Source organism: Petaurus breviceps, unplaced genomic scaffold (assembly GCF_028583685.1).
Source record: "Petaurus breviceps papuanus isolate PSGF00001 unplaced genomic scaffold, PetGlider_PUasm1.0 90925, whole genome shotgun sequence".
NCBI lineage: Eukaryota > Metazoa > Chordata > Mammalia > Diprotodontia > Petauridae > Petaurus > Petaurus breviceps.
Window position 1 is genome coordinate 221,690 of NW_027187380.1, and position 14,670 is coordinate 236,359.

The window sequence follows — 14,670 nt, forward strand, 5'->3', positions numbered from 1 at the left end:
ATACATCTTTTTTTCTCTTTTTATTTTTGTCTTTTTGGAGGAGGGAAATCAGGGTAATTGGGGTTAAGTGACTTGCCCAGGGTCACACAGCTAGTAAGTGTTAAGTGTCTGAGGCCAGATTTGAACTCAGGTCCTCCTGACTCCAGGGCCCATGCTCTATTTACTGTGCCACCTAGCTCCCCCCACATACAACATCTTAACACATTCTAGATTTGGCATCGATGGGACAAATAAACAACATCAAAAGCAGAAGTGTTCAAATTGTCCAGTTTGTATTTGGTTTTAGAATAAGAATCCTAATAGACTTTTTAAAGATATCCCAAGGTCGGGGCAGCTAGGTGGCACAGTGAATAGATCACTAGCCCTGGAGTCAGGAGGACCTGAGTTCAAATCCAACCTCAGACACTTAACACTTACTAGGGGTGTGACCTTGGGCAAGTCACTTAACCCCAATTGCCCTCCAAAAAGCAAAAAAAAAAAAAAAAGATATCCCAAGGTCTGTTGTCCAACATCAGCTTCCAGCATTGTTCTCTAGATCCATGTCAGGGTGCTATCATCTCAGAAATTAACCTTAGAAATCACTGGAAGACTCCCTATTCCTCTGGTGGCAATCTCATGTGGTGTCCATTATCTCTTGACTTAGAGCTGCTATTATATGGACTCAATAAGAAAAAAACTTAAAATACTTAGCTCCAGATACAATAACAAAGACAGAAATTGTCTTTTAGGTAAGTCAAACAGAAAATTAAATAGGCAATAGTAATTGACAATACTATGTTGCTGAAGCAAAGCACTTCATACTCGTTATCTCACTTAGTCCTTGAGAGAATCCTGTGAGATTGGAACTTGTGAGCTACAGGAGAGAAAACAGGCCAGAAATCACATAGCTAGTAAGCACTAAGAACTGGAGGCAGTGCCTGAACCCAGGTCCCCCTGACTTTATACCCAACATTCCCTTCTTTAATGGATACTAATTTCCCTTAGAAGGTAGAGCAGTGCACTACAGGGAGTGCTGGTGATTCCACTGAGATTAATCAATATGTCAAGAATCTGTGATTTCATTGGTCTGGAAACTCCCTTCACTGATGAAAATTTCAATAACTTCATCCATAACTTCACAGATAAGTCTCTGGGGAAGTTAAAAAAGATTGTCACACAGCTAGTAATTGCCACAAGCAGGCTTTGCTCCTGGGTTTTCTTTTCTCCAAAATACTACCTTCCTTATGTTGCAATAGTAACTAGTTAAAAGCCGTTGAAAAAGTATCTGTTCCAAAAATTTACCTCTACCTTGCCCTGAAATGCTAGAAAAAAGCATTGATTGGGTGTGGAACCAAGAAACATTTGTATTCTGCCTTGATAAATATTAACTAATCATAAAAAAATCACTTAACCTTCCTACTGTTTTTGTTTGGTTTTCTTGTGAAGGTATCTTTTGCCAACTACAAGAATGTTAAGATTCTTGAGAGTAAGACCAGAATGTTGCATTACCTACATGAGGTATGCAAAGCAAATAGAATTATTTCCATTTCGTAACTGAGGAGACAAACTCAGAGACAAACTATGATTTTGCCCAAGGTCACACAGCTGATTGGTGTCCAAGCTGGGATAGAAACCAGTTTTCTGATTCCAAGTTCTGTCAGTACTCAATTGACAATGTGATGTTGTTTTGTTCTAACACTCACAAATTGAATGAATATTTCTTTTTTATTTTTTGGAGGAGGAAGGCAAGGCAATTGGGGTTAAGTGACTTGCCCAAGGTCACATAGCTAGTAAGTGTGTCAAGTGTCTGAGACCGAATTTGAACTCAAGTCCTCCTGACTCCAGGGCTGGTGCTCTATTCACTGCACCACCTAGCTGCTCCTGAATATTTCTAAATGGCTAAGTTGGTACCTCAGGAATACTAGACACAAACAGTTGGATTGGCTCCTCCCTATTCATGTTGTAGTCTGTATTGATATTTGTTTTTCAATTCATAGGCTTTTTCTTGGTGAGTGGGATCTACGACTTGGAGCCCATTGTGCATACTTATGTCAATGACATACTGCAGATGACCTTGTGAGTTAGTCATCTCCCCTGTCCCTGTATGACATTTATTCCCCTCCTGTGACACATATGTGGAAGGCTCCAAGGTTTCACAGACTGCACCAATATTCCCTTCCTGTCTTCTCACACTTCTGGGGGGTAAAATTGACTTCCTGTTTGCTTTCCCTGCCCTTGTCCTTTTTCCATTCCACTTCAAGGGAAGATGCCCAGAGGAATAGTCCCATGTTTTGCCAGAAGGAGGCCCAGAGTCAAGTGACTTCAACTTATGAATTAATAGTAGCAGTGGGCCAGCATGATTCTCCTGAGTTCCTCCGACAATCCTTGGATTATTTTCAGGTGATCTTAGTTTCCCTGTCTTGTTCCTCTCTTTTCTCATGGGGGGGAGTTGGAAAAGAAGGGAGGTATAGTCTTGTGCCTCCTAATTTGGATTCCAATTTCCAATTGTTTTCCTTTATTTTCTTTTAAAATATATTTTAATATATTTCATGAAATATTTCCCAATTATGTGTAAAAAAATTTAATAATCATTTCTAAAAATTTTGAGTTCCAAAATCTCTCCCTCCCTCCCTCCCTGAAAAGGCAGGTAATTTGACATCATTTATACATGTGAAATAACGCAAAACATATTTCTATATTAGCCATGTTGCAAAAGAAAACACAGAAAAACCCCCAAGAAAAATAAGTAAAGTAAAAAAAAAGTATGGTTCAATCTGCATTCAGAGCTCACTAATTCTCTCTGGAGGTGGGTAGAATTTTTCATCACTGGTCCTTTGGATTTGTCTTGTATCATGGTTTTGGTCAGAGTATCCAAGTTTTTCACAACTGATCATTGCTGTTACTGTGTACAATGTTGTTCTGGTTCTGCTCACTTCACTTTGCATCAGTTCATATAGTTCTTTCCAGGTTTTTCTGAAACCATCCTTTTTGTTTTTTCTTATAGCACAAGAGTATTCCATCACAATAATGTAACACAACTTGTTCAGCCATGCCCCAATTGAAGAGCATCTCTTCAATTTCTAATTCTTTGCCACCACAAGAAGTTATTATAAATAATTTTGTACAAATAGGTCCTTTTCTCTTTTCTTTGAACTCTTTGGGATACAGACCTATAGTGGTATTGCTGGGTCAGAGGCATGAAGTTTTATAAATCTCTGGGTGTAGATCCAAATTATTCTCCAGAGTGGTTGGACACAACTCCACCAAAACATTTTTCTACATCCTCTCCAACATTTGTCATTTTCCTTTTCTGTCACATTAGCCATAATGATAGGTATGAGCTCATACCTCAGAAATGTTTTAGTTTACATTTCTCTAGTCAATAGTGATTTAGAACATTTTTTTCATATGACTATAGATAGCTTTGATTTCTTCTTCTGAAAACTACCTGTTCATATCCTTTGGCCATTTATTGTGGGTGACTTGTATTTTTATAATTTTGTTTTTTGCTTTTTTTGGAGGGGCAGTTGGCATTAAGTGACTTGCCCAAAGTCACATGGCTAGTTAAGTGTTAAGTGTCTGAGGCTGGATTTGAACTCAGGTCCTCATGACTCCAGGGCTGGTGCTCTACTCACTGTGCCACCTAGCCACCCCATATTTTTATAAATGTGACTCAGTTCTCTATATATTTGAAAAATGAGGCCTTTATAAGAGAAACAGGATGTAAAATTTTCTTCCCAGTTTTTTGCTTTCTTCCTAATCTTGGCTGCATTGGTTATATTTGTGCAAAACCTTTTAAATTTAATGTAATCAAAATTAATCCATTTTATATCCTGTAATGTTCTCTATCTCTTAGCTGGTCATACATTCTTCTCTTATCCATAGAATCTGGCAGGTAAAATATTCCTTCTTCCCCTAATTTGCCTATAATATCACCCCTTATGTCTAAATCATGTATCTATTTTAATCTTATCTTGGTATACAGTGTGAGATGTTGATCTCTGCCTAGTTTCTGCCAAACTGCTTTCTAGTTCTCCCAGCAATTTTTGTGAAATAGTGATTTCTTATCCCAAAAGCTTGGATTTATGCATTTATCAAACATTAGATTATTATCATCCTTTACTACTGTGTAGTATATCCTTAATCTATTCCACCGATCCATCACTCTCTTTTTTAGCCAGTACCAGATTGTAATATAGTTTGAAATCTGGTACTGCTAGACCACCTTCATTCACATTTTTTTTTCATTGATTTACTTGATAAAGGTAAACCTTTTGTTCTTCCAGATGAATTTTGTTATTAGTTCTTCTAACTCTATACAATAATTTTTGGTAGTTTGATTGGTATGGCACTGAATAAGAAAATTGACTTAGGTAGAATTGTCATTTTTTTATTGGCTCTGCCTATCCATGCACAATGAATATTTCTCCAATTATTTATCTTTATTTGTGTGAGAAGTGTTTTGGAATTGTGTTCATATATGGGTTTGCCTTGCCAGGTAGACCCCCAAGTATTTTATTTTGTCTGTAGTTATTTTAAATGGAATTTCTTTTTCTATGTCTTTCTGCTGGACTTTGTTGCTAATATGTAGATATGCTGATGATTTGCATGTGTTTATTTTATATCCTTCAGCTTTGATAAAGTTTTTGATTGTTTCAACTAGTTTTTTAGTTGGTTCTCTAGGATTCTCTAAGTAAACCATCATATCATCTGCAAAGAGTGGTAGTTTTTTTTTCCTTATTGCCTATTCTAATTCCTTCAATTTCTTTTTCTTGTCTTATTACTATAGCTGGCATTTCTAGTACAGTATTGAATGGTGGTAGTGATAATGGACATCTTTAATTCATCCCTTAACTGGGGTGATCTTACTGGGAAGACTTCTAGCTTATCCCCATTGCAGATAATGGTTGCTGATGATTTTAGATAGATACTACTTATCATTTGAAAGAGAGATCTGTGCTTTCTAGTGTTTTTTGTAGGGAATGAGTATTGTATTTTGTCAAAAGCTTTTTCTGCATCTATTGAGGTAATTATATTTCTTTTGGTTTTGTTACTGATATGGTCAATTATGCTGATAATTTTCCTAATTTTGAACCACCTTTGCATTCCTGGCATAAATCTCATCTTGTCATAATGTAAGATCTTTGTGATATACTGCTGTAACCTCCTTCCTAGTATTTTATTTAAAATGTTTGCATCTATATTCATAGAGAAATTGGTCTATAGATTTTTTTACATTTTATTTTATTTTCTTATTTTTTTGCTTTTAGGAGGGCAATTGGGATTAAGTGACTGGCCCAGAGTCACACGGCTAGTTCTTGTGTTAAGTGTCTGAGGCCAGATCCAAACCCAGATCCTCCTGAATACAGGGCCGGTGCTCTATTCACTGTGCCACCTAGACACCCCGGTCTATAGATTTCTTTCTCTGTTTTTGCTCTTCCTGGTTTAGGTATCAGCACCATATTTGTGTTATAAAAGGAATTTACCTATTTTCCCAAATAGTTTATATAGTATTGAAATTAATTGTTCTTTAAATGATTTATTTGTGAATCCATCTAGTCCTGAGGATTTTTTCTTAGGTAAGTCATTTATGGCTTGTTCAATTTCTTTTTCTAAGATAGAGTTAAGTATTCTATTTCATATTATGTTAATCTGAGTAATTTGTATTTTTGTTACTATTTATCCACTTAGATTATAAGATTTGTTGGCATATAATTTAATTGGGCAAAATAGCTCCTAATAATTGCTTTAATCTCATGATGATGGTGGTGAATTCACGTTTTTCATTTCTGATACTGTTAATTTGGTTCCCATTAATTTTCTTATGACCTTTCCTTTTCCCTTAAAAGTCTATCCCACTAGCTCCTTTTTTCCTCTCTACAGACTCTGCGTTTACATGGGTGGAGAGCCTCATTTATAGAAATCTCCAATGTGGATCACTTTGACATCATTGAGAAACTGATTCAGAAGGAATATATACTGACTCAGGTAGGATAGTATTGGTGTTATTGTTGTTTTGTCTTGGTATCCTCAGCACATAGAATGGTATTAGGCATGTAGTAGGTACTTAATAAATTTTGTCCATTGGTCTCAATCCTTCCTCATCTCCCCACCAAACCTATTCTAAATTTCCTTCCCACCCCACTCCACCACCCTGTTCAAGAGACCTTCCCTCTCCACTTCCCACTCCCAATCCTTCTTGTTCAGTTTACGTCAGTCTCTCTGGCTTAAAGGTCTACTGCTTCTTCCTGTTGCAGGTTATTTTGAAGACAATTTTCCAGTAATGAGAAAACCCAGAGCCTTACTTCTTCAAAGCTCCTTTGAGAAACCAGAAAGCTGCTCTCTTTCTTTTTCCATTCTGGGAAGGTTAGGGTCTTAGAATATTAGAATATTTCTCTCTACTTGCTGCTATAACCACTAATAAAACCTTTCAACTTGATATCATGTGTTCACTCATTCAACAAACAGTTGCCAAGCATGTGCTGAGATAGAGCCCTAAATTAGGTGCTGGGAAACATACAAGGCTTAGATAAAATATTGGCCCAAGCTCCCACGAGCTTGAAGTCTAGTAGAAGAATAAGAAACAAAATAAAATACAATGCAAAATACAATGTGATCATTTCTGCAAAGTGCTATGTAACGTTTGAAGGGTAAAGATGAGCCAAGAAAGGGGATGATCAGGAAAGCTCGCTTCAAGACATGATGTTTGTTTTAGGCTTGAAAGACTGGGTAGGAAGCAAAGGCTCAGGAGGACATTCCAGGTATAGGGTACCCCAAGTACCTTTGGGAAACAGAGAGATTAGTCCAAAGAAAGTAATACAAACATAGCATAGTTTCAGAGCTAGAAGGGACCTTAGACTAGGTAGTCTTACTTTACACATAGGGAAACAGGTTTAGTGAGTGAAGTGGCTTGCCCAAGAGCACACAAGTATAAGTGGCAGAATCAGAATTAGATTAGGCTGAAAAAAGCAGGATGATGCCAGATTATGAACAGCCTTAAATTTCAGGCAAAGAAATATGAATTTGATTTTGTAAGCCATTGGGAGCCTCTAGAAATTTTGATACAAAGGAGTGGTATCACGAGATCTATGAATAAGTCTAAAGAGGAAGGTCACTGTCTTTAAGGTCTATTGAATGCTAGGCTCTTCTTGGTTTATTTACCTCTCCCTGATGCCATTATGGGGACCAGGGGACATTGCCTAGGGTTTATTGTATGATTCCAAAGCACCAAGTGTTTCAGCAGGAAGATACAATACATAGTCCACCTGGGCCAAAACAATTATGTCATCAGAAAGGAGTCCAGGTTTAACTGTGTTCTATAGGATATACTCTAGCCAGAACTGATGGGGGGAAGGGTTCTTACTTTTCCTCCTCCCCCATATAACAAAGGTATGATCAGACTTCCTCTGATTATACTCATTATACTAAAATACAGTATTGAGAGGTACCTTAACCTCTAATTTTTACCTATCCGATTCCTTCTAATTTTTTTTAAGGGGAGAAGGCAAGGTAAGTGGGGCTAAGTGACTTGCCCAAGGTCACATAGCTAATGAAGTGTCAAGTGTCTGAGGTCAGATTTGAACTTAGGTCCTCCTGACTTCAGGGCCAGTGCTCTATTCACTGCACCACCTAGCTGCCCATGTTTCTTTTTAATAAAATGGCAATTTAAGTTTGGGTTCCCACCCAGCACCCAGCATGGAAGGACTTATTCTCCTCAACCCCTCTGTTTGGGCCCTGACTAATATATTCTGACTGGATCTCTATCCTCTGGCAATAGGAAAGAGCATCCAAGCAAAGATAGTGCCAACACAATTATCCAGTAGCTTCCCAATATGAATAGAGATAGGCCAGAGGTACATGTAGTCTGCAGTGCTCTGGGTCTGGAGGAAACAAGAGCAGAGGGGTCCCTTGAAAAAGTTTTAAGAGCCTGGCGTTAGCAAGGTTTAAAGTGGTCAGAAACTCACGGAGTACCTTGGAAACACCATAGGACAGCAGTGAATAGCGTTATAACAGTGCTCAGACCTGGATCACCAAGGTATTTCTAGAACTCTATCCTGAAATGCCAGCAAGGACCCTGCAGACCCAGCACATCAAGAAGGGGGCCTAGACCTGGGAGTTAGAGGTCATTATAGAAACCCAGGTGACCCAAGACTAGACCATGCAGGGCCAAAGCAGAGCAGAGGGCAGACAAAGCCAGATACATAAGTAAACCAAAGAAGACAACAACCACTACAAATTATTGTAGGCCCAGAGATGTAAAAAAAAAAAAATCCAGCCTAGAAAGAGAAGAAAGACATGAGCTCTGTAACAGCTGCAAACAAAGACTTAAAGGGAAAAAAAAGGAATTTCCTCAAGAACTCTGTGGTAAAATGATATTTATTTAAAATGAAATAAAAGCTTTGGAGGAAAAAATAATTGGAAGTAGAATAAATGGCTAAGCAGAGAAAGTGGTTAAAACCTTACCCAAGTAACAGACTTTCTGAAAACTAATAGAACAAGCAAATCACTGACTTCAAGGGGCAGCAAGAAATATTAGAAAAACATAGAAAAATTGAAAAACAGAATAAAGTGTATGATATCTGATATCAAAGACAACTGACCTGCAAAACAGGTAAAGAAGAGATCATTTAAAAATCAGTGGACTCTGGACATGGTGGTGCATATCTGTAATCCCTGCTACCTGGGAAACTGAGACTATCAGATTTTTTGAGCTCAGGAGTTTTGAGGTGCTGTAGTCTAACTATTGAATGTCTGACCTAAGTTCTGCAGTAATTTGATGAGCTCCCAGGAGTGAAGTAGGGAGGGACAGCAGGCTGCTTACAGAGGGGTAAACCAACCCAGGTTGGAAACAGAGCAGGTTAAAACTTCTGTGCAGATCTGAGTGGGACTGGCCCATTAGTAGCCCCCCTATACTTCCATCCTGGGTGAGATAGGGAAACCTAGTCAAGAAAGGAAGCCTTAAGACTATATTTCAAGAAATGATAAATAACTCTCAGATCTCTTAGAACCTCAAGGCAAAGTGAAAATAGAATCTACTGATCACTTTTTGCAAGAAACCTCAAAAGGAAAAGTCCCAGGAATATCATAACCCAAATCCAGAGCTCCCACATCAATGAAAAATTCCTACTGTCAGGATCACATAAGATCTATCAGCTTCATAAGATCTGGCAGCTTCTATTATAAACAAGGGGAAATCTTAGAATATAATGTTCCAAAAGACAAAAGATATAGGTTTATGACCAAGAATAAATTACAGAAAAAATATATACCTTTAATGGAACAGAGGACTTTTGAACATTTCTGAAGATCACAAGTATGAACTTTGAAATGCAAACCTAAAGTCACATCTCAGTGATTAAAAGGGGTTATACCATTTCTTTTTTTTTTTTTTAAAGCAATCGGGGTTAAGTAACTTGCTCAAGGTTACACGGCCAGTTATTTCTGGGTGTGGTGCCAAGTATCAGAGCCCAGGTTCAATCCCAGGTCATCCTGACTCTGGGACCGGTGCTCTTACTCACTGAGCCACCTGGCTGCCCCTTATACCATTTCTTAATGCAGAGATATTCTAATAAGGGGAAAAAAGATGAATCCCTTCAGAAACTTTATTTCTTCAAAGGGTATTGAGGGAATTATATAAGAAAAACAGAAGACCCTTGGGATAATTAATTTTGTCTGAAGAGAAGAAAAGAAGGGACTGTGAAAGAAATACACTAATATAAAAAGAAGGGAATGGAACTTGATATTTCTCATAATTAGGTTGTGAGAAGAATATTATAAACATGGAGGAAGCAGTGTAAAATGCAATCTGACGAATTTCATTCAACCAAAATGGACAAAGGAGGGTGGAACACATATAATGTACCCTTTCACTCACATACAAAGAGTTTAATGTGTCAAATTCAATAGAAAACAAATTGGGATAGAAAGAGGATAGTTAAGAGGGAGGCAATAATCACAGGCAAAACAAACTGAAGGATTAAAGAAAAGAAAAGAACCAGAATCTAAGGGGATGCCCATAAATTGGTGAACAGTTATACAAACTGAGGTCTATGAATTAAGAAATGAGACAAATTACACTTTCAGAGAATCCTAGGTAGTTTGAATTGTTGCAGAATGAAAAGAGCAGAACCAGGTCAAAAGACAATGACATTGTAAATAAAAACAATTTGAAAAAGAGCAGAACCAGGTCAAAAGACAATGACATTGTAAATAAAAACTTTGAAAGACTTAAGAACTCTGATCAATGCAATACCTAACAACATCTGCAGAGGACTGAAGCATGTTATTCTACCTCCTGACAGAGGGATTCAAGGTGTAGAGAGAGACAAACATTATTATAATATATATACACAATGAGGACTTATTTTGTTTGACCATGCTTCTTTGTTACAATGAATTTTTCTCCCTTTTACTTCTTTATTGGAAGGTGGAGGGGCAATAGTGATGCCAAAATAAGGGACATTGAAACATTTTCTTAAACACACTTTAGAGAACAAAAGGAAGATCAGATGGAAATGCAGACAAGAAGGGTAGTTTTGAAAATAATATATTTAATGTATTATATGCCTTAAAAAAATAAGCAGTACAGACTAGAGATTCACTTTCATATACAGTCCTCTTTTTGTCTTCTGTGTATATGGAAATGTGGGGTTTTGGGGGGCTGTTTCATTTCAGAACTAAAAAAACTTTTTTTAAAGGTGACAGATCTCACAAATAACTTTTCCCCAGAATAATAGCTAGTTAATATCACTACTAAGTCTGTATCCCAGAGAGCTCAAAGAAAAGGAAACAGGACCTATCTGTACAAAAATATTTATAGCCCACTACAGGCCAGTCAATCGCTGGAGGGTGAGCTGCCGCGGAGGGCCCGGCGGCGTGCAGAGCTGCAGCAGTATGAAAGCCGCTACCCCTCTCCTCTGCCTTTGGACCTGGGGCGAGCAGCAGCTGCAGCAGCCCCAGCTAGGCCTCCTCCGCCCATGTATGTGCCATGGAAGGGTCGGCAGCGGGGCCGGCACGGGGCCCCGGGGCTGTCGAGAAGAACCTGTCTCCTGGTCACATTCTGGATCCTGATGTTCTCGGTGCTGGCCATCTACTTCTCCTTGGTTCAGCTTCCCCCGCTGCCCTGGACATACCTGCCGCCACCAGCCCCGTCACGCCCGGTCACCGTCCTGATGTGGTGGGAACCCTTCGTGGGATCCCACGGTCTGGGCCCAGACTGCCAGCGCCTATTTAACCTGAGCGGCTGCCGCCTGCTTACCGACCGGAGAGCCTATTGGGAAGCTCAGGCAGTTCTCTTCCACCACCGAGACCTTGTGTGGACCCAGGACTGGCCCTCGCCACCGAATGCGCCTGGAGACAAGCTGGAGCTGGACATCGCAGCGGCTGGAGGTATAGACATAGCTCGATGAACGGCCAGCCGGCCAGGCCCCCTGGACAGCGGTGGGTGTGGATGAACTTCGAGTCGCCTTCCAACTCCCCAAGACTAGAGAGCCTCGACGGCAGCCTCTTCAACTGGACGCTGTCCTACCTGGCCGATTCTGATATTTTTGTGCCCTACGGATATCTGTACTTCAGGACCAGCCCTCAGGACCAGCCTTCGGGGCTGTTCCCATCCCTGGCCCGAAAGCACGGACTGGTGGCCTAGGTGATCAGCAACTGGAACGAGGAGCAGGCCCGGGTCAAATACTACCTAGAGCTGCGCCACTACCTGAAAGTGGACGTGTACGGCCGGGGTGGTCCTGGACAGCCAGTGCCGGACTCTGGGCTCCTGCACATGGTGGCGCGCTACAAATTCTACCTGGCTTTCGAGAACTCTCAGCACCTGGACTACATCACTGAGAAACTGTGGCGAAACTCCTTCCTGGCTGGGGCGGTGCCGGTGGTGCTGGGGCCCAGCCGGGCCAACTACGAGCGCTTTGTGCCTCGAAATGCCTTCATCCACGTGGACGACTTTCCCAATGCTGCTGCCCTGGCCACCTACCTTCGCTTCCTGGATCGAAACCCGAACGAGTACAAGCGCTATTTTGACTGGCGCCGGCGTTATGCGGTGCACATCATGTCCTTCTGGGCCGAGCCCTGGTGTCGGACCTGTCAGGCTTTGCAGATTGCTGGAGACCAACCCAAGAAAATTACCAACTTGGCTGCCTGGTTTCAGAGATGAGACTTTACTAGGCTAGGGTCCTGGGTTGCCAAATATTTTGCAAAGGATATTGCATAGCTTGATAATTTTCGAAAAAAGGATACTGTTTGTAATAGAAAGACTCCTAAAAATTCTCAGATCAGGTACCTGCTGCCCAGCTTGCACACAACGGGTATTTTAGAGTGGAGCGGTTGAGCTTTTTTAAAATGTATGAGGGTGAAGAGAGAAACTTGTGTCTTCTCAGTTTCCCAAACTATATGTGACTTGTATGGGGTAAGCAATGCAACTAGCTCACTCACCCTCGGCTGTCCTTTTAACTTGGGGCAAGCTACCAGCTTCCTCTAGTGACAAAGTGCCTTATTACAATGGAAAGCCACCTCTTCACTCGGTGCCTTAAAGCTTCTAGCTGAGAGTCAGGATAATGAAGCTCCTTCATTTCATGTCCTATGAGTATTTTTGAAGAAATTGAGAATATTTATTCTGGGGAGGAGAAGACTTAAGAGGAACTTGACAGTGGTTTTCAAGTATTTGAAGGGTTTACCTAGTAGAGAGAGTGAACTTGTTCTTAGGTCTTAGTGACCCCATACCATGGAACAAGGTGTGTGGTTAGAAAGTACTGAAATAAACTTAAGCTTGATGTGTGGAAAAATGCCTAACAGTGACAAATAGAGCCACAATATATTATACACAATAGGCCACCTCTGAGGAACGTTGGTGAGTTCTCCCTTCTAGCAGGTCTTAAAGCGAAGGCTGAATGGTTCTATTGCAAAGGGGATTTGGGTTCTGGTATGGCTTGAACTCGTGAGATTCCTTCCAGTTCTGACTCATGTTTTCTTGAAGTCAAGCTGACCCTCCTGAAGAAGCTATTGGAGACCTAGCCATCAGCTATTGTGTCCTGTCTTCTAAATAGAGGGAAAACAGGTGAGATGGAGAAGAGCAGGAAAAAAATATAGTAATGAGTTTCTGAAAAGTTGTGTGTGAACTAATTCATAAGCGCACTAAAAAATATTTCAGTATTTAAAAGAACTGTGGTGAATATCCCTGTGTTACAATGCAAAAAATGACTTATCTTTTGTAAATGCAGATTTTTTTCTCTGTATATTTAATTTTCTGAAAGCAGACTAGAGGAAAAGTGAAACAAGATCCCTGCCCCCAGTAACTGTTTACAAAAGTCCTTCTTATGAAGAAATATTCTTCTGAAGGAAAGGGAAGAAAACCTTGTTAGCAGTCTCTGCATAAATATTTATTTAGTGTTTTAGTATATTTAAATTTTAGAATTTCAGTCTTTCTGCGGGGCTTGATATGCCTTAGAAATTGCTTCACCCACAAGGCTTTATCATACTAACATCATATAGCACTTTAACATTTGCAAAGTGCTTTATATATAGGATCCATTTGACTGTGGGGAATTAAGAAATTATGTAGAAAAAGGAAGTTTTTTGTATTTTTGTATGCTTGTTATTTGTAATTATCCAAGTGTATAGTTCCCCCCGGTGTTTGTTTGAAAAAGTCAATTTACCAAGGATTACTTAGTGCTTACAGTTATTTACTGTTCCAGTTTTGCTGCTCAACCTTTTACTGATATAAGATCTTGTGTGTTTTAGTTAGCAAGTGGGCTTGCATTTATCTTCTGCATTAAAAATGTACTGTGGTTTACTATAAAAAAATATTTATAGCAGCTCTTTTTGTGGTGGCAAAGAATTGGAAATTGAGAGGATACCTAGCAATTAGGGAATGGCTAATATGATTGTGATAGAATACTATATTGTGCTATAAAAAAATGATGAACAGGATGCTTTCAGAAAAACCTGGGAAGACTTATATGAACTGATTCAAAGTGAAGTGAGCAGAACCAGGAAAGCATTGAACACAGTAACAGCAATATTGTAATGATGATCAACTGTGAAACACTGTAATAGTAATGGAATTTAAAGATCCCCCTGTATTGGCTTGGTTTTCGGGTTGAGTTTTAAAACCCAGAGCTTGTGAATCCCACTTGTGGGATGGACTTGTCGATGTGAAAAGAGGACTGAACAGGGAGGAGCTGGTGCTGTGGATTTGGGGAGGCATAAGCAGAGGAAGAGAGGCAGAAGAATTTTTGGAAGCAGCATCGTGGAGGCAGAGAGAGAGAAAGGATTGCTGAGGGCCAGTTCTAGATGCCCAGGACTTTTGATAGCTGCCACCCGGAGCTGCCAAGGACTGAGGAGACATGGCTGTGATATGTGTTTTGTCAGACTTTGTCTGTCTGTTTTGATGTTGTTTTGCCAGATTTGTCTGCTGTTGAAGGACGATGCTGTTGTTGCAGAGGTCCTCCTGGAACCTTGCTGTTGGTTCAGAAGCCCTGAAGAAGGATTTTCATGTTGTATGTTTACAGAAATCCTGGAAGAGGGTCTTGCTAATGTTTTCAGGGGTCCTAGGACTGTTCTGCAGACAGAGAATGAATTAATAAGGACACTGGCAATGTATCTTGTGGCCTTGTTAAGCTTTATCTCCCCAGGAACAGAGATTGCTGAGAACTTGCCTCAGGTCAAGATGAATAAAAGACCCCTTCT

General features: G+C 39.9%; 2 protein-coding genes across 5 annotated transcripts in view; both read left to right on the forward strand.

Moving 5' to 3' along the window:
• The window catches only part of AFMID (arylformamidase), a 38,111-nt gene extending 31,693 nt beyond the window's left edge, over positions 1–6,418 (forward strand). For 3 of the 4 annotated variants that reach the window (XM_069076030.1, XM_069076028.1, XM_069076031.1), the window contains 4 exons: positions 1,977–2,055; positions 2,241–2,379; positions 5,863–5,967; positions 6,237–6,418. In XM_069076030.1, coding sequence (XP_068932131.1) covers positions 1,977–2,055; positions 2,241–2,379; positions 5,863–5,967; positions 6,237–6,263 — 350 coding nt within the window. In that variant the 3' untranslated portion in view covers positions 6,264–6,418. The remainder of the gene's footprint in view (positions 1–1,976; positions 2,056–2,240; positions 2,380–5,862; positions 5,968–6,236) is intronic. The other variant, XM_069076032.1, reaches the window with a different exon arrangement.
• Positions 6,419–6,678: 260 nt separating this feature from the next.
• LOC138152745 (alpha-(1,3)-fucosyltransferase 4-like) lies at positions 6,679–12,226 on the forward strand. The gene is given in 3 exon segments (XM_069076842.1): positions 6,679–6,708; positions 10,716–11,373; positions 11,376–12,226. Coding segments are annotated over 3 exon segments (1,452 nt in total). The 3' UTR covers positions 12,140–12,226.
• The last annotated feature ends 2,444 nt before the right edge of the window (positions 12,227–14,670 follow it).